This window comes from Podarcis cretensis, assembly GCF_951804945.1.
Source record: "Podarcis cretensis genome assembly, chromosome: 11".
Classification (NCBI taxonomy): domain Eukaryota; kingdom Metazoa; phylum Chordata; class Lepidosauria; order Squamata; family Lacertidae; genus Podarcis; species Podarcis cretensis.
The window spans coordinates 43241578-43261294 of record NC_137180.1 but is presented as its reverse complement, the minus strand read 5'-3'; the positions used below and the strand labels follow the sequence as shown (position 1 = coordinate 43261294).

The following is a 19717-nucleotide window of genomic DNA, read 5'->3' as shown; positions in this document are numbered from 1 at the left end:
AGAGATGAAGTAATATTAATTCCTTATATAGTTTTGCGCTAAGATATGTCTAAGAATGCACAGCACCCACATACATACACACTGCACAATGAAAACTACTCATGAAATTCTCAGAAGCAGCTTTGTGATGCAGCCACGCATGGGGGTGGATAAGAAAAAGTGCTATGCAAAACCTAGCCATCCTGATCACTGCCAATCTTACAGTGACCACCTAGTTTAAAGTACATTATTCATACACTTTAAAACTTATCTTTCCTGTTTGTTTGTTTGTTTTAAATTAGAGTTTAGATTTTCATGCCAAACTTTGCACTCAATTACAAACTGATATTTTCTGTGATCTCTGCATAATTTTCCAGATCCTAGATATAGAAAACTTTATTGCATTCATCATGGAGGAGGGAGTAGTAGAATGAATTAAAAATCCCATGTGCAGATAGCATAGAACAAAATAAACTAGTTCAGAAGTAGTACTGGAATACTCAGCATGGCAAGTGTACCTCGAGCCTCTTTCAAATTCATTTTCTATTTGCACTTCAATGTTTTGTGCATGCTCTATCTTCAGTTCAGGCTGCAACAAGCTCTATTTGATCAAGCCCTTTTGAGGATCAGGCTGATCAAATCAGTAACTGAATTAGTTTGGCAAAGATTTTAAAGGGAGCACAAGCGTAAGGCTTAAGTCTGTTTGCATTAGTCTTTACTCCTTAATTAAGAAATGTTTTGACAGGAAATGTTAGAAGATTTATTTTTTGCATTTGCATTCCACTCTCTGCTCAAGGCAGTGTTTTAGCCTCACAAACAAGCCTATGGTGAAGATTAGGCTTAATGATTGTAACTTACCTAAAGACACTCAAGTATGGTCACTCATGAATGGGAGGCAGGAGTTTGAACCTAGGTTTGTGTGCCACATGCAAACCCAACAATAACAAGTGCACAATACTGCCCATCTGGCTAACCACATTAATTATCTAAACTTCTCAAACTTGTTTTTCAACATTGCTGCCTAAACAAGTGTTTCAAGGCCTGCTTTGAGATCATTTATATAGCACTTTTAAAATGAAAAATAAATAATGTGCCAAAACACAATCTTGTCTGGACTATTCTTACAATAATAACAGCTTCACACATTAAAGGCAAACGTGGGTTTGACACCTAGTGAGGGAGCTAAAGCCAATCCTTGCTCCCAGATGCATTAGTCATAGCTGAATAAGTTATTTAAATTTATTGACTGCAGCGGGTCTACTCCAAGTATAACTTAGTTGGATATCACCCATATGTACCGAATTCACACTTTGCAATCTGTGGAGCAGCCTTAAATCCTATTTGATACTTTAAAGATGTTAATACCTTTGGGGTGGGGGGAGATGGGGAGGAAAAGAAAGATACGTATTACTAATACAAGGCAGATTACAGCTCAATTAAAATATGAACAAATATTTCAGATCCAAGACCATTATTCTATGCATTGGGCTACACTGCCTGCCACAAGCTCATTATGGTCAACAACAACAGGAAGTTACTCAAAGGAATAAAAAATAGAGGTAATTTTTTTTAAGCCAGGCATGTTACCAAGATGTACCTTGTTTTCACCACTCCCACAAAACCTACTCTTACACCTGTGAAACCCAGTCTACTTCCACTTGCAGTAATGTTTACATCCTGGCACAGCCCTGAAACAGGTTCTAAAGGCACAGCCTAAATTCCTTAGTAAAAGGCTGCACAAGGGAGGTTTGTAATGTGCACATTCAATTTTGTGAGCATACATCTTATATACAGGAATGAGAGTTCATAAATTAAAGCAAGTCCCAGAATAGTAGACATCTTTATGGCCACAGGCAGAGCAAATGTAATTACTCTTTAAGAGGGAGGGAGAGAAATCAATCACTGCTGAACCATGGGGGGAGGCAGCCCCCTTTTGAGTTTTTTCTAAAGATTTTTCGTACCTCTGCAAACCTTGGGGTTCACCCACACATGTCAATGCCTCCCTCCTATTCATGGGTGGTGCAATTTTGCCACATAAGGGCAGGCACTGTGGGAATGAGTTTATTTTTAGTATATACAAGTGTGGTCTTGCAACAAAACGTTGCAGTGTATCTGCGATGTGTTTCCTGAGCCTGTGGTTGAGGGGGTTGAGAAAACAAAAGTTAACAACAAACTCAGGCACTCTGCTCTAACTCAGATTCTACTTCATGTGCAAAAGAATTATTGTATGTTTTGTTTTGGGACATTAAAACTGCAATTAGTCTGCTTGTAAGTCATTGATGGGTGAGGCTTCTGCACACAACTGAGTGCTGGATTTGGCATGCTAAAAAATCTGAGAGGGCAATTTAAGTAGATTTGACTTGCTGCAAACTGAGAGGCATGAGGGAGCTTTGACTGTGATTCTGAACCAGTGTTAGGCCTGCCCCTGATCTCCAGTATTAACTATGGAATACACGGCAGCACTCAAATGTATTCCATAGTTAATACTGGAGATCAGGGGCAGGCCTAACAGCTACTGTCTCAGCACAGCCCAATGAACAATAGCTGCATAACAGCAAACTACAATGCAGAGGGTTGCTCTATACTAGTCTTTGCCACCCTGGTGCCCTCCAAATGGTTTGGACTACAACTCCCATAAGCCCTGGTCAGCACAGCCACGCTGGCAGGGGTTGATGAGAGTTGTAGTCCAAACCGTCGGGAGACAACCAGGTTGGTGAAGGCTGCTGTATACTACTCACTTGGCTCAGCCTCCAAAGGGGATAAAAGCACCAGATAACATTGCAGGGTTACCATAAGCTACTTTCCTAGTTTCAACCTGATCCTAGACCTGCAACGGTCAACATTCCTATGGGGGCGGGGGGAGGAATCAGGAGGGATGGGATGCCTGCTAAGGGAGAGGCAGTCCTCTTATGGTGCAAACGTACACTCAATTACATTTTACTGCAGGTCACACATGTACAAGTATTGTCCCTGGAATTAGTTATCTTAGCACTGAACATAGACAGCAACTACACATGTTACTTGTGTGTAAGGAATTAACACATGAAGGTGAAGGCACTATTGATCTTAGGCAGGAAGGAGGATTAGGACCACAAGCATGGGGCCCGGAGGGGAATAGCCCTTCCCAACATACAGTCATTCCCCTGAAGCTGTTTTAGCCTCAGAACGTAAAACCTTTCATTATACACAGATGAATAATAATGAACAAAATAAAGAACAAGACAGAATACATCCAATATACAGATTACACCCTTAAAGTTTTACAAAGGCCTTCTTTTTATGAAGTAACTTTAAAAAAAGAAGAAGCAGCAAAATGGTAGGATATTATGTTTGTTCAGTTTTGTTCTTGCCAGGTTGCTATAGGAAAAAAATGCTACCTTTAATCATTTACACACACTATTGTGTGTCTAATGTAAAGGTTAGTTCAACATAAAGACATAGTTAGCTCAGGAGGGCGTTTATTCCACAGCCTTCAAATGGGCTCATCTAGACATCAACATCAAGTTATACTGGCTCACAACATGCAATTTAATGCTCCATGTTTGTGCATTTTAAACAGATGGTTTCAGCTGTTCAAATTCTTAATGAATAATAGCAAAGTGACTCATTTTGAATTGTACAAGAGTCAAAAGAGGAGCAGCCCCAGGGAAACCACTGATCCTTCCCTTCCCTTTCGCCATGCTCCCCCCCCCCTTTTTGAAGAATGTACTTTCATGTGTAGTGCATTCGAAACCCAGGCCTCAAGGTATTAACTAAACAATAATCAAGAGCTTTCCAAGTTGTTCAGCATCAGAGATTCTGGTTCAGCAGCACCTGAGAATGGCCTTACAATCAAAGCTGGCAGAATAGTGAAAAAGACTGGCCAATGGCTCAATAGGCAAATGCCAAGTTTCTTGAGAGACTAATTTTGCTATTTGATCTTTATTCATTTCTAGCTTAATCAGGATACCCGATTGATATTTTTTCCACAAATATCCAATTCTGCAGCCCTATGCACACTTTCTAAGAGTAACCCTCAATCAACACACCAGGACTGACCTCTCATTAAACATGCAAAGAAACTGCCTACAAGTTGCATTGCTTGAGTGACAAACAAATATGGCTTAGAAGTGAATTATACAAAATCCCAATTTATGTGCCTTCACATCCCAAGGTTTGATGAGGTCTCTGATGACGTCTCTCTTGCACAAAAGTCCAATCTTACACTTCAGGAAACATTTTTCAAATATTTGGGAATTCTGGTAACCAAAGACCTAGCCCAACTCTGAAGGAACAATTATGATCCTCTGTTGAAGCTTTTTAAGCAAGATGTTATCTCTTGGCATCCTTTACTACTCTCCTAGCTTGGTTGTGTGTCAGCTATTATTATTAAACCATGGCTACTGTGGTTTCATACACTTCCTATTACTCTCCCCGTCTCTCTATAGGTTTCTTTCACCGCGGGGAAAGATTATGTATTCATAAACTTGTCTTTTAAAAGAAAATAAAAGAAAGAAAGCTAAGAACTGAGGTATAGGGGTCCCCGATCTACGCCTGTATTGGGAACCTTGCCAACTCAGGCAATTGTTACCCATTATTAACCATAGCAAAGATGTCTCCTGGGTCAATGGACTACTCCCATGTGTCCCCAAGATTTTAAACTCTGCCCTTTGGTACCCTTTCTCAACTTGCCTTCCAAAGTCTTGAAAATCCCTTTCTTCTTACCAGGCTGTATGTGTGGAGATGACAGCAGGCTTTAGCTCCAATGCTCCCCCCCCTACACCCCTACCTAGATTATCCAAAAATTTTCCTGCCCAAAGTGTTACGGTCACGGTGGGGTCTGGGAAGAGGCAGGGTTTGTTCATCTGTATGACTTATTTGTTAATGGGAAATTTAAAACACCTGTGCAGCTTCTTGCCTCATTGCCAGACCCTGAAAGGCAGTGGCCTCAAGAACTTAAAAGTACATAGCAAGCCTTGCTTTAAAAAAATTGAGTGCTGCTGCCGATCTCTATCATTCATTAAACAGCTGTTAATCTGAGTTAGAGCAGAGTGCCTGAGTTTGTTGTTAACTTTTGTTTTCTCAACCCCCTTGACCACAGGCTCAGGAAACACAATCAGTGCAAGGGAGTAGTTTCTGCTCTTTAATTTATGTTACTGGGAATCAAATATGGAAAATTTCAAAGATTAAAAGCAGCCTGGGAAGCAGATATTGGTGAACCCATTGTAGACTTGATATGGTACTCTCTGTGGTCCTCCCCTCCCTTTAAAGCCATCTCAGCCACAGGACGGGAGGCAACATTAAAGATGGTGCACTACTGGATTTTCACAGTAGGATTAAATTATATGAATCAAATTCTGTCTCCTAACTGTTGGAGCAGTTGCTCTGTTCAGGGCTCTTATGTTCACACGTGGTAGCATGGTCTTCATGTAGCTTGGTTTTGGGATCCAAGATTGAATCACCTTTCCAACATTCACGAATCACACTGTGCCCAGATATCCTTCTTTAGCCTCACCCTCCCTTTCCAAAGTGCTCTATAAAAACTTCATTATTCTTTTATTAGTAGCTGCCAGAATGACAGTAGCGGGAGGATGGAAAATGTCCCTGGCATTTACAGTAACTAACTGGTATGATCGTGTTTGGAGATTAGCCTTGATGGAAAACCTAACCCACAACGTCAGATTAGCTTAAAGATGATAAAAGAAACAAAAATCCTGTGGCACCTTAAAGACTAACCCATTTCTTATGGCTCTTGACTCTTGTTTTTTGCTACAACAGACCAAGTTGGCTACCCTTTGGGAAAAGTTAACGGTGCTCTTGAACAAGGCAAAGTTATTAACCATGGGGTATAGGTGAGTATCTGAAACATGTTGTGTTATCCAAGTCACTCATTGGTGTTGTTTTCTAAACTGAATTACTAAGAAACCATAACCACACATTCACAGATGTTATTCTCCATTACCTTGGAAGAGGTGGGGGAATCTTATGTCACATTCACACCATACAATTAAAGCATTCATGTACTACTTTAACAGTCATAGCTTTTCCCCAAAGTAGCTAGTTCTGCAGTTCTGTGAGGGGTAAACTGCAGTTCCCAGAGTCCTTTGGGGGAAGACATATATGTTGAAGTGGTATAAGAGTGCTTTAAATATATGGTTTGGATAATACCTTAGATTAGGTGAGGAGCTGAACGATATCGATTCTCATTCAGAAGTTACAGCAACTATAATGTAAACCACTGCAGAAAGCCTTCTGTTTCAGAGCTCAAGCCTATCCAGAACCTAGAGACACTTGCTAATATTTTGAAGGAGGACACCTGCTGATGTTTTTAGCTAAGTTTTATCTTCTCAGAATCCTTGAATTGCATAATTTAGATCCATTTTCTATTACACTACATAATGTAGCAAATTTATCCATGGGGTCATTCCACATCAAATCAATGCAAAAAACAAGGGTTTTAAAAAAACAACCTTATAATAACCAATATTATGTTAATTTTTATAATGAACAACTTGGTTTCATTTTTTTTCCTACAACAACTATGGGTTGTAGAAAAGTTGTACCCAGTAGCTATTTTCCCCCACAATGTCCAAAAAACATAAAATTTTCATTACAAGGAATAAAAAACCCATAAATTTCATTCTTTGTCGAGAAAGAGCATGTTTGTGCAATAATTTTCAACATCAAAAACTTGGGGTTCCATCATGCCCACAAGCTGAAAATTGAGGTTTTCTAAACCGAGGTTTTCCACTAAAAAAAGTACATTTATATAAAAATAAATTAGGCATTTGTAAAATCTTTTGAGTGCTGGTGTATTTTTTCCTGAAATCCTCATCCTCTTATTGAGCTCTGTGTAAAATTTCAGAGAGATCTGATCATTGTTTATGGAGAAAAAACATAAAATGTACATGTGCCAAGGGTCTCAAGACGGACAGACAACTCAGATTTCATGAAACTTTGAAGTGCTATAAAATTAAAACCATTTGAGATAAAGGGGGGAAATTTAAGGGGGTTTCTTTCAACCATAAGGGAAGGGTGTACACCAAGTTTCATCAAAATCCGAGATGGTGGGTGACATGACCGTGTTGACATGACGTGGAATGACCCATACATGACATTGCATAGTATTTCTCCTCACAGCGCATAATCCTTTCAGCGCATAATCTTGTTTTCCAAATATGCTGTACTGAAACTAAATGATATTTTCTATGTTCTTGACAAAGATGAAATCATTTTCTTACTTTCTAGGTTTACATATGACAAGAGGTATGTATTTATACACAATAATGTTGGCAAGACTGTTCATTAATGTACAGTTTAAACCGAAGTGGCTTTCTTTATACAAAAAAGCAAATGACATTCCTATATCCCAACAGCATTTTTCAGCTGAAGTAAACTATTTGGGTATTAAGTGTTAGCAGCATGTACAAGCTTAAGAGGCAAGAATTTTATTTGCTTTTAGAGAGATCTGGAGTATTAACACTGTAATGTTATGTGTCTGAAGTAAAGAGCAAACATATGAGCACTATTGACTTTGGGTAGTGTAGACTGAAAATGAAATATTACTTCCAAGAAGAGGTTTACTATAACAAATTAGTGTGATCTTAGCAGTTAGGCATATTTCAACTGCTCAAGGTATTTCAATGGTGGTCCTCATTTTATTTTAACAGCAAGACTCTTAAAACACACTTCGCTATATTTGCAAGAGCCTTTAATGAGCAATTCCAATAGATGTAGCTCAGTATTTCAACGATAAAAGGTTGTGCATGAGTAAAAAATCGATTTGGATCTCTCACAAACACCCCCATGATCCCAAGCATAAAATCCCATATATATATATGAGTAAACACAACTTAATTCGGTGAATCTTATATCAAAGGGGTCATGCTAAACATCTTACATTTAAATTAAGGAAGTGTTGAGGCTCTCAAATGGTCATTTTAACTGAGCGTACCTCATACAGACATTCTTAATTCAGCATAATTTTAAATACAAAGACAAGCCTACCTATTTAACTGAACACATTTTTCTAAACTCACTTCATTCATTCATTCACCCAGCAGTCCCTTCAACACCAAAGCAGAAATTCTTAATTGGTTCCAAGGTGAATTTCTTTAAATCAAGACAATTAAGATAAATTTAAATAATATAACCAATTTAAATTTCCCAACAATATTCAAATAAACGATTAAAGTGGCTTCCCATTTTGAAATGCACACATTTCCCAAGGAAGCATACATATTAACAGTGCACACTAATTGTGCCAACAATTATATTGGTTTAGAACTAAATAGGGGACGCGGGTGGTGCTGTGGGTTAAACCACAGAGCGTAGGACTTGCCGATCAGAAGGTCGGCGGTTCAAATCCCCGCGACAGGGTGAGCTCCCGTTGCTTGGTCCCTGCTCCTGCCAACCTAGCAGTTTGAAAGCACATCAAAGTGCAAGTAGATAAATAGGTACTACTCCGGCGGGAAGGTAAACGGTGTTTCTGTGTGCTGCTCTGGTTCGCCAGAAGCGGCTTAGTCATGCTGGCCACATGACCTGGAAGCTGTATGCCAGCTCCCTCGGCCAATAAAGCGAGATGAGCGCCGCAACCCCAGACTCGGCCACGACTGGACCTAATGGTCAGGGGTCCCTTTACCTTTACCTTACAACTAAATAGAGCAACTTCCCCAACCTGGTGTCCTTCAGAAGTTTTGGAATACAGCTCAAATTATCCCTGACTGGGGCTAATGAGAGTTGAAATGGGGCAATGGGGCAGGCTCACCATCCCTGCTTTATTAATGCGTTTCACAGAGGCTTCTCGTTCTATTACTACAAAAGTTTAGTCAGCCAAGTACATTTAAGCCAAGCCTTTTCCTTTTCTTTTCTCAAAGACTTGGTCAAATAATGAGCTCTCAGCACACACTTCAGACTCTCCCCACACAGCTGCCAGCTACTTACAGAGGAAATGGGCAGTGTGAACCCCACTGCGTAGAGGACAGTGGATGTGATGGTACTGTCATGGAACGGATACTTGATGCTGTCATCATTACAGAAAAAGCCCCTCTGATACGGCTTTATTTTTGCCAAGTTTAGAACAGCAAGGGGTAAGCCAGCTGTTGGGGGAAGGGAAAAAAAGATACACAGTTAAATATTTATCTATACGTATTATCAAGCATGGACGAAACTACTAAGCAACATGCAAAACTCAAGAGTGTAGCGTATTCAGTATCATGCAGTGCACACGAACTGCCTAGACTTCAAAACCCCATTTACCTATCTGTCCCATAGATACCAGCAACCAGGCCTGCCAACTGCAGAAGTGAGAATAGCGCAGAGTTCAGACACCAGAATGATGCTTTCCACATAAGGCAAGTTATGAGGCAAATTATTTAGCTGCTATGTTTATTTGGATTGATAACGTGGGAATGGAAATAATCAAAAGGGAAAGAATTTGAAACTTGGACAGAATATAAATAAGAACTGGAATGACTGCAAGGAATGTAGGGCTTATTTTTATGAGACAATGTTTTTGAAGCCAGAAAAAAAGGGAAGAATTTTCTGAAAGCTTGATGAAGAACACTGGTTATTAATGAAGTTACAGAGTAGAAGGACAATTTGAACTAACTGTGTCTATTGAATCACTGTAGTATCCTAGCCAGTTATCACACATGATGAGCACCCTGCATCCCAAGTATAGCAAGCTGGAAGGAAGAGGGAATCCTCTCTATAGTTGCACTACACCTTAGCGGTTCTCTGACATTCAGTATATATCAAGAGAAAAGACTCTTCCCTGCTAGAGGGGGCATAGGGTTTCATGGGTTCTTCTTATTTTTATGGCTTACTCCTTGACATCAGCAACTGCTACAACTAAAAAAACCAAAACAAAACATTGTCGTATCCCAGTGAAATATTTTACAGGGAGATAGGCACTGTGGATTGTTTTCCCCCCTTCACTTTCCCATATTGAGATGGGACTCATATATACTCTCCAATTTAAATATTACATTCATCCCAACATGCGTATTTCAAGGCAAGAACAACCCTCAGCCCCAAGCACACACAGACTGTACACCTTCATGTCCACCTACATAGAGATTTTTATAATATGCTGAAATGTGGATTAGGCTGGTTAGTACCCAAACTCCTCTGTAGTTTTAAATCTGCCTACCCTCAGTCTTTTTTGAAGAGCAAAAAAGAGGACACATTTGCTGACTTTTAACTATGGACTCTCATTTTACCTACTCATGAAAAAGAGAACATGTCCCAGAAAAAGGGGACATGTGGCAACCTTAAATAAATTGTTTTAAAATTGTCTGGATGGGGATGTAGTGTGAAAAATCTAGTCTTGAGGGATCAAGTGTTGGAAGATGGTACTCAGCTCTTCTGATAGTTTGCAGCCCTATGATCGCTGATGTTTGAGTTGTAACTTTTAAGAAGAGGTAATTAGAGACCTATTTTAGGCCCCTATTTGGCCTATAGCTTTGACAATGAAAGGGTGGTCAAGGCTCCTCTCAGCACTGACAGTAGCTGTGACTCTCAAGAAGGCAGAGCTGGAGGCACAGGAATAGAAGCATGGTGTCTGTGTCGTTCTTAATATATTTGTCACACTAAGGAAGACTGCTTGGAGAAACCCAGACCTTGGTAGGCCCATTGCTCACCTCATTCCACGGCAGATTTGCCTGGTTAGTGAAGCTCAGATTGAGAAGTTTAACGCACCTCTTATCATTCATTATGCCTTTTAGAATTTCCAGGTTAAAAACATGAAAGGGGCCCCTATATTTGTTACGCTGAGGATTATTCCTCCCCCTCTCCCAGTATTTTTTTGTGCCATACCTTGTAGTATTTTAACTTCTAACATCTCAAATGTACAGCGCGCCTCAGGATGTAGAGGCACTAATCCCCATGCCCTCTTGGCTCTCATAACTGAATGTGTAAATGTCCTACATTGAGTTAGAGGATCAGCCTGTGCTGTTATGTGTTGTGTTCACGTCAGTCTCTGCTATTTATTATCCAAATGCAACTTAACATTTGATGTCTGCATTATCATCATTTGATGACTGCTTGAACCAGACTCTAATCTCAAGGTAAATTCCAAAATGAGAAAAAGAATTTACCAAAGGGCCCAAAGCAAAAAGAGATGTACAAAAAAGGTCTCCTCCAACTTTTTTTTAAAGTGAGGAATAACCCTAACCAACATTTTTTTAAAAAGTGTGAATAGTAGTGAGGTAAGTTAGGTAAAACCCTCTCTCCATAGGACATTACTTCTTCAGTCTCTTTGCTCTCCCCATCCCCCTTCCCCACAATCACAACCACACATTTACAGGATACCACAGTGAAACCATCACTTCCGCAGCAAAGCTGCTTACCATTCATTATCCAGAGACAGAATCCCAGGATTAGCACTACTGCAAATGTCATACTAACCACAGAAATAAAAACCATTATTGCTTTTTGGTTCAAGATTACGTCAAAAGCCTACATGACCCATGAAAGCCAGTGTGGTACAGTGGTTAGAGTGCTGAACTAAGACCAGGGAGACCCAAGTTCTCCACACTCAGCCATGAAGCTCACTGAGTGACCTCGGGTTAGTCACTATCTTTCATCTTTATTTACCTCACAGGGCTATTCTTAAAGGTAGAATTTGGGTGGAGAAACCACATACACTCCCTTGAAAGGAAAGGGTAAATAAATTCGCGCAGGCCTTCAGCACCTTGCAATGTAATATGTGGGGAGTATTACTCCTAAGAGTAAAACTACTGATTACCCCTGATTATAATGAAATTAGATTACCCCTGGTTATAATTATTTGGGCGGGCTACAGAATAGTAAGGAATACAGTGCGGGGCGTTGCACTAGCAAAAAGGGAATGGGGGTTATTGGGTTATTTTGGTTTTCAATTTTATTGTGCATTTGGTGTTTTATATTGTGTTGTAAACGCCCTGAGAACTGCGGGTAAAGGGCAGTATACAAATTTAATGAGTAAAAATAATAAAATAGCCTTCTGCTCATGCAACTGTACATTTTGATCGAAACACCAACCTTTTTTAAAAAATAATAATCCTAGATAACCATTTCTGCGAACAGAGTGGAGGGATAAAGGGTCTGAGAGTAAAAGAAGACAGGTCAGGGTGCCAAAGCAGTGTGGATGAAATGAACAGAGGCGAACCTGCAGCTTATCAGAAAGTTGTGGATGTGGCAAACTCAAAGCAATTCTCATAACATTAACATGGAAAGCAGCCCATGTCAAGTCTTAAGCATAATGGTATCTCATTTTATCCAGCAACTTATTTAGCAGTTTTTGAGGGGTGGAGAGAGAACCAAGTTAGTAAAAGAAATAATCTTACACAAGTGTTTGTTATTTTACCTTGCTTTAGAATATGAATCTTCACCTACACCAATTCCTGGATAGTTAAAAAAATAAAATGTTCTCTGTGCCCTTTCAAGCATTGGTTCAAAGCTACTCTAATTATAGCTGTAACTACCTAGAAGTACAGGATCTGGCAGCATGATTCACACTCTAATCCAAGCTTAGATTTAACACTATTTTTGCTGAATGACTTTTGCAGATTTACAACCTGAACCTGCTTATATTTACTCAGAAAGAGTTCCGACAGGGTTAGATGGGGCTTACTTCTCACGTGAACATTGGACTGCAGCCCCATGAATGCATACAGTGCCACTAACTTGGCTTATATGCAAATGCTCCATTTTAATTGCCTTATGGGTTAGTATAGTCAGTGTTCATACAGGGAAAAGTGAACAACCTGAATTTGCTATTTGATGGACCTGCACATAAATTGTTACAGGTTTATTCAAAACATGGCACCGTTTTTGAATATGTATACTCAGCCTCTCACTATGCCAACTGCTCCACAGATGCCCCACATTTAATTTCCACAACACCCTTACCAGTCAACTCAAAGTTCTGTTGAATGATGTCCCAACACTCCTTGCCAAACTGCCCCTGCCAGGGTTCCTAGCTTTTCGCAACCATTTTTTCCACCGTCTTCCAAGGGCAAAAAAGTACTTTCTGCTACAACAGCAAAAACTCAGTAATGAGGATGTCTGGTTTCTATTAAGCATACATGGCAAGTTTAGAAATGTTAACAGTAGTCTATAAAATTAGATAGGGAGGAGAACTTGATTCCCCCAAGGCAATTCAGAAAAGAAATAATGCCAAGGTGACAAAGGAGGGACAAGACTCTGGCTACCATTCAAGTCTGTGCAAGATAACAATTCTAACTTGGGTAGTATTAAAACATTTTTGTTTTTACCACACTCACTCATTTTATGGTTAGCAGTAAGCCTTTATCAGGAGTATTTTGCCTTGCAATGTTCCTTCTCAAGGGTAACCCCTTCTCTTGTACTTTCATTTTTAGCAGCCTTGGAAAGTTCCCCCTTCATATTTGGCTAAATTACAGAATAGAAACCAGGGTCATTGACAGTCACGGAGAAAGATTCACTCAGGAGAGAATAATTATACCAATTCTGTAAGTAGGCTCCTGAATATAAAAACATACTGACAGATATATTAACTTGCGGAATTCACTGCCGCAAGATGTGATGATGGCCACTAGCTTTAATGGCTATAAAACCATCAAAAGCAATTAACCATGACAGCTAAATGAAACCTTCAAAAAGCAAAACAGTATGCTTCTCTTAGCAATGCTACATACTGGGTCAAAGAGTGCTGGTTATCATCTTTATGTTCTGTTTGTGATCTCTATGTAATTAGCTGGCTCCCTAATGGAAACCAAATGATGACTGAAGGATATTTGATCCAGCTAGATTGTTCTTCTCAGGTGTAACAAAAGCTCTATTGAAGTCACTGGGTTTAAGTGTTTAACAGTGTGCTTGTGTCCCATTAATTTCCATGGGACTCAGACACACCTTCAATTTTAACAGACTACTGCAAATACGTCAAGGCCCATGGGAATTGTTTGTTAATTGTTTAAAAGATTTCTATACTACCCTTCAGCACAGCTTCCAGGGCAACACACAAAAAGAAAATACAAATAAAACATACACCTCAAGAGAACTATTTGATTATGTCCCCCCCCCCCCCCCCCGTAAATGGAAGGAGGAAATGTTGGGAGAAATATGAACAGCAGAGCCTCCAAGTTTCCCTATTTTCCAGGGACACCCCTGATTTAGAGAAGCTGTCCCGGTTTATGATTTGATCCCAGAATGTCCCAGTTTTCCTTAGGATGTCGCTATTTTCTTTGGAGCAATGTCGGAGGGTATGGTGCCTGAAGGCAATCCTGTATAGGGAAGTTTTTTAATGTTTTATTGTGGTTTTTATATATGTTGGAAGCTGCCCAAAGTGGCTGGGGCAATCCAGTAAGATGTGTGGGGTACAAATAGTAAAATCATCATTATGGAATGGGGTGTCCCTAATTTTCATCAGAGAAATGTTGGAGGGTATGGAATAGTGTGTCCCCTCAGGTTCTGAGGCAGTCTTTCCTGCCAATGTGGGGACTGAACCATGAAGATGAGAGTGAGCCTGGAGTGCTCAGCAGATAAGAAATGAAAACAAACAAACAGGCCTAAACCATTGTTTACCACCTGTAAGTCTGCAAGTCCGTAACTGTTGGTTGCAAAACCATAGCTGGTGTGATGCGTGAACTGAAGCACTGCATACTGCAGCCTCTCTACATTACCTACTTAGCAGGCAACTAGTATTGTCATTTGCACCTCTACTGTTCCATACCCGTTCAAAAACCTTAAAATACCAGTACACACTCCAATGATGGTGTGCACAAATGCCTTTTCAAAACACTGATACGCTCAGTTGATTTCCTTTTGCTGAACTTTCAGGGGTTTCCCAACATCTCCTTCTCTCCTTGCCAGCTTTCATGTGTTGTTTTAAAACTGCTGCTACTTTTTTCTTTTACCTTTACTGTAAGCTCCTTTGATTACATTTTAACAGAAGGGCAAGACATAAATACATACCTGCAGAAGTGCTCTAAAGTGGCATGTATGACCTTAAGTAAGGCAACTCAACAGCTCTTTACTCCATATCCCTATGCTTAATTTTTTCTTCTTAGGTTTTCTCTAAAAATCCATGATTTTAAAAATTGTATTAGATTTTTTAAGAAGTTTAAAAGATTACGGACAAAATTAATTAACTTTAAGTTATAGATTGTTGGAGTACCATAAGAGCTAGTCCAACAGACTGAATGGTTGATCTGTGCAAGATGTAAAGTGGTATCCAACACTACCATTCCACTCATGTAACAGACTTCCACTTGGACAATGGAACTTCCTCCTCTCCCCTAAAGCCCTGCACCCACCCTCAACAACTATTCCAGAGGGCTGAGGGATTCTTCAGAGCAGATTTGGAGGGGGGGGGTACAGTGAGGTGAAAAGGAAAGGGAAATCCTATGTGAACAGAGCTCCATTCAAGCAGCAGGTGCAATTTCAAGTTTGAAACCCCAGCTTGCCCACATACTCTGTGATCTTGAGCAAGACAAAACAGACTAAATCAGAGGGGGGAAACTGTAAAATAGACTTCATATAAAGTGTTGGAGCCAGAGCTGGATGAGTGAAACTCCATTTGCACAAGAGGACCTTGCTGACCTCTTCCACTACACACTGTGGGCCTCCCCAAAAAGCCACTTCAGAAGCCTGAGGGACCATCTGGAACAGGTGTTGATGGGACATGAAGAGCCGCAATGGGATGGGGAATCAGGAGAATTCAGCAGGGCTGTTTTGTGCACATGGAAGTGCCTTTCGACTATCAGAAAACATCTCTGGATGCAAGCCAATGAATTACTAGAAGGTGCGCCTTATTTGCCCCTCCTAAATTACCAAATAAAAAGCCTATCTTACATTAGGAAAATAGAACTGCTAAAGGAGCTTGGTGAGACAGGTCCTATAAATTGAACATTGCTCACTTTCAACAATATGCAACTAGAAGCAGCAGCAATTACAAACAAGTCACTGCAAGTTCTAGTGTGTCCTATATTAGCATTCATAACATTTCAGAAATATGAACTGGGAGTGGCTGTGGAGCTATTAAAAAATAAAGACCATATGAGGTAGTGGAAACAAGAGAACATTGATCAGGGAGAGAATGAATCTTGACCTCGTTTACCATTTTTAAAAAAGGAAAGATACAATATCACTTAAGTCAAGAAAGGGGAACCTAATGTGGCCCTCCAGGCCTTTCTGTCTGGCCCTTTGGACTCTCCGCAGGCCACACTCCTTAAAGGAGGTTGTGGAGCTAGGCCTCTGAGTGTTTTTGTCTGGCTGGAATTTGTCCTTGAAGTGGTATTAAATCTTCTTTGCCTGGATATAAGATAGAGAGGGGTGTGAGACAGTGCGTAGAAATCAGCCTATTGTATGAAGGTAAAATTTACATCCACTTGTCTACCCACTATGCATGTGGCCTCTGGAAGGTTGCCAGTAAGGGAATGTAGTCCTCAGACTGAAAAAGGTTTCACGCCCCTTACTTATGTGATACAGCAGGAAGTACCGTACTAATCATGGAAACCAGAATTTAAAAAACATCAACAACCCTGCATTTGCTTCAAGCAGCCTTTATGAGGAGAGGGGGCATAAATACAATATTTTAAAATACACCAAATATTGTGTAGACATTCAGTAAGGACAACTGTAGCTCTTGTCTGCGATTCACAGCTACCATTCTATGACACAGCCACTAATGCTCATGAACAATCTCAACAGTGATGGAGAAGGAGGCAATTGTGTTGATTTCTCAGGAATGGAGACACAACCTATAGGGGAGACGTCAATAATGCTCACAACCAAATTACAAGCATCAGTTCTGAGACTAGAAGTCACAAGCCTTGAGGTACAGATCTAATCCTTGTGGTCTGATTAAACCTGCCAAATAACAGGACAAGGAAGCTGCTACTTATTTTCATCAGGCTCATGATTCATCTTGTCTAAACTAAGACAAGATTCCTATTATATGGCATACTTTCTGGATTCAGGAAGGTCTTCACCTTGTCATCCCCAACTCATAGGATAAGTAAACCCTAAACAACTGCTGTCAGTCAAAGATGATTGGGTTAAAGCAGAGCTTTCCAAACTTTTCATGTTGGTGGTACAGTTTTTAGACATGCATCATTTTGTGAAACAAGTACCGTAATTCAGTTTTACTAGCAAACCAGAGGTTAAACTAACCCCTTTCTAGCCCTGGGAGGCGTGCAGGAAGTGTTCATGTGACACACCTACACACTGTATTGCAACACACAGTTTGGAAGGCTCTGGGTTAAAGGGACTATACCCTGGCTAGGTACAATTAACACCAGTTTATCTAACCACAGCATCCGCTAGCCAAAAAGCCAAGCATTTCAGTTCGGAGAATTGGACACAATTGTCCTGGCTTAGAAGCCTTTAGGGAAGGAAACACAAGCAGGGCGGGGGAACCAAAAGGAAATCCTCAGTTCTGAAAGTTAAAGTCCACAGGAAAAGGAGTGCCAACATGTTAATATCCAAAGGTGAAAAATGTGCTTCCCTTGGCAAAAATATGCCTGGCTTTTTAATTAATCGGTTTACATTAGGAAAATATTCCAGCTAAGATTGAAGTTTTTATAAGCCCTGGAAAAGCACCACACACAGCAAAAATAGCCCAACCATGCCCGATTAGCATAACAAGATGTTCTGTTAACATAACATGATGTCCCTCAACGATCTCTTGCATATGCAGCAAATACAAAAGCCAACTTCATAGCTGAAACCACCACATTGATATATGCTATATTTTTTCTGTCATGATACTGATTAACAGTTGGCATTTCAATGGTGAAATCAGCTCATATTTCCGCTTTTAACCACAGAGGAAAGTACAAAGGGTGCACAGGGAGTATTCCTGAATTTAAGAGAATTTGCATGCAGCTATGTGGCTTTCTAGCAGGAAGCTTGGTATCCTTTGCCATAGAAAAGAGCTACTGCAGAACACAGACAGAAGCCATAAATGCTATCTGGCAGGAACAGCATCAGGCTCTAGCAATAGAGCCCCCTCCAACTTTGCTCACAGATTCAAGCATTTTCTTTTGTTTTGAATAGATACAAAGAGAGCTTTGGTTTCAGAAATATTTTCCTGGTAAACAGTATTCTGTAGCTCAAATCACTAAAGGAAGCAAGAAGTTAGATTACAGCAGCAGCACAGCAGAGGCAATCAAAAACCAAACATAAGAAGGTTGTGAACAGATGTTTTTTTAAAAAAAGGTATCACAGCTAATTAATTGTTGGATTTAAATAAATTGTATATTGCAGCTTTCTTAATAAAGGGTTTTTTTAACATACTGAAGCATGCACATAGTAATGATAATATTTTTTTAAAAAAAATATTTATTACTTTTAATACTTACAAAAAAGAAAAAGAAGACAAAAGAAAAAAAGAACAAAAAAAGAAAAAAACAATACAATACAATATATAAACTATACAAAACACAACCTTAACACATTAAACGAAACACAATAAACTAATCAAAACAATACAAAAACAATTTAAAAGCATACATCATACCTTTTCCATATTCTATCTTTCATTCCCTTGTTTCATCGACCTCCTCTCACCTCCCTTTTTGTATTCCACTTCTATTAGTTGTCTCAGCAATTCCTTTCCCTCTTTCTCTATTTTTTGTCATATAAATGTCTTAACATATTTTTAATCTTATTTTCCATTAAAACTAGTATACTTATTTAAGCTTAACTCCTGAAAACATTTCCACTAAGGCCATAAAATTTCATTCCAACATTTTTCTATCACTCATTAATTTTACAATATTTCTATATATAAACTTTAAATTTTCCAATCTTCTTCCACCATCTCCTCTCCCCAGTCTCGGACTCTGCCAGTCACTTCCGTCAACTCCATACAGTCCATCAACCTGGAGATCTTATGTCCGAGGCTCTTAACTCTTTTCCACGTCCCTTCTGCAGGTCTTCTTCATATTCTTTGATGCTAAAGAGCAGATCTCGGGGAAACTCCGACCTAACGATGCTTTTATTCCTTCTCTACAGGTCAGCCAAATTTCCATAGTTAAAGCTAAGATCCATAAAGTATTTCAGGGCATGTTTCAAGATTCCTCCAAATCCAAAGGCCCCCAGAACTCCAATCTCCTCCTGACCCAAGTCCATGTCCCAAAAGTCAGTTAATCCCTGCATGGAGGGATCTTTCCAACTTTCCTTTTCCAGTCCAGGCCGGGCTCCGATCCTCAAAATCTGACTTTTTCTAGTTTCAATCATAAAAGGCCTCAACTTATAGTCCTCAATTTGCCTCTGTAAGGCTGAGGCTCCCACTTGTATTACTTTAGGTTAGACAACAACAACTTTCTCCTTCTCCTTTTCCACAATTTGTCCTGCTAAAGTAAATTCCTGTATCAAATCCTGAATAATTTCTGTATTGGTGCTCACTTTTTGTCCCAAGTTATCAATTTTAGTAGTCAAAACATCCGTCTTCTTGTGAAGTTGTTCCAACGAGTAGCTTATCTTACATAATGCCGTCACTAAGGCTTCTCCTGTCGACATTCTTAAATGGTCCAAGGTCAATCCCTGATTCTCACAGTTCTTATCATGCAGCTGGAGATTCCCCAGCTCCACTCTTGTAACAGTTTCAAAAGCTCCCACTAGAGGGAAACAGTCTCCACTTGTATTAATCCTTTCAAGCACAGTTCAAAAAGTAAAGTTAGTTTCAATTTTCAGTTACTTTTCCTCCTTTTTAAACGCAGAAGAGGACAATGGAAACTATATATTTCTCTTATTTAACTAACTGTCAACTTACGTTCTCTTCACTGTCAAT

General features: G+C 39.7%; 1 protein-coding gene across 2 annotated transcripts in view; it reads right to left on the bottom strand.

Annotated features, from left to right (window-relative positions):
- Positions 1 to 19717, bottom strand: part of PLPP1 (phospholipid phosphatase 1) — an 86827-nt gene that overhangs the window by 54108 nt on the left and 13002 nt on the right. The window contains exon 2 of one of the 2 annotated variants that reach the window (XM_079995101.1): positions 8902 to 9056. The exons of the other annotated variant lie outside the window; for it this stretch is intronic. Coding sequence (XP_079851227.1) covers positions 8902 to 9056 — 155 coding nt within the window. The remainder of the gene's footprint in view (positions 1 to 8901; positions 9057 to 19717) is intronic. 2 annotated transcript variants of the gene reach the window in all.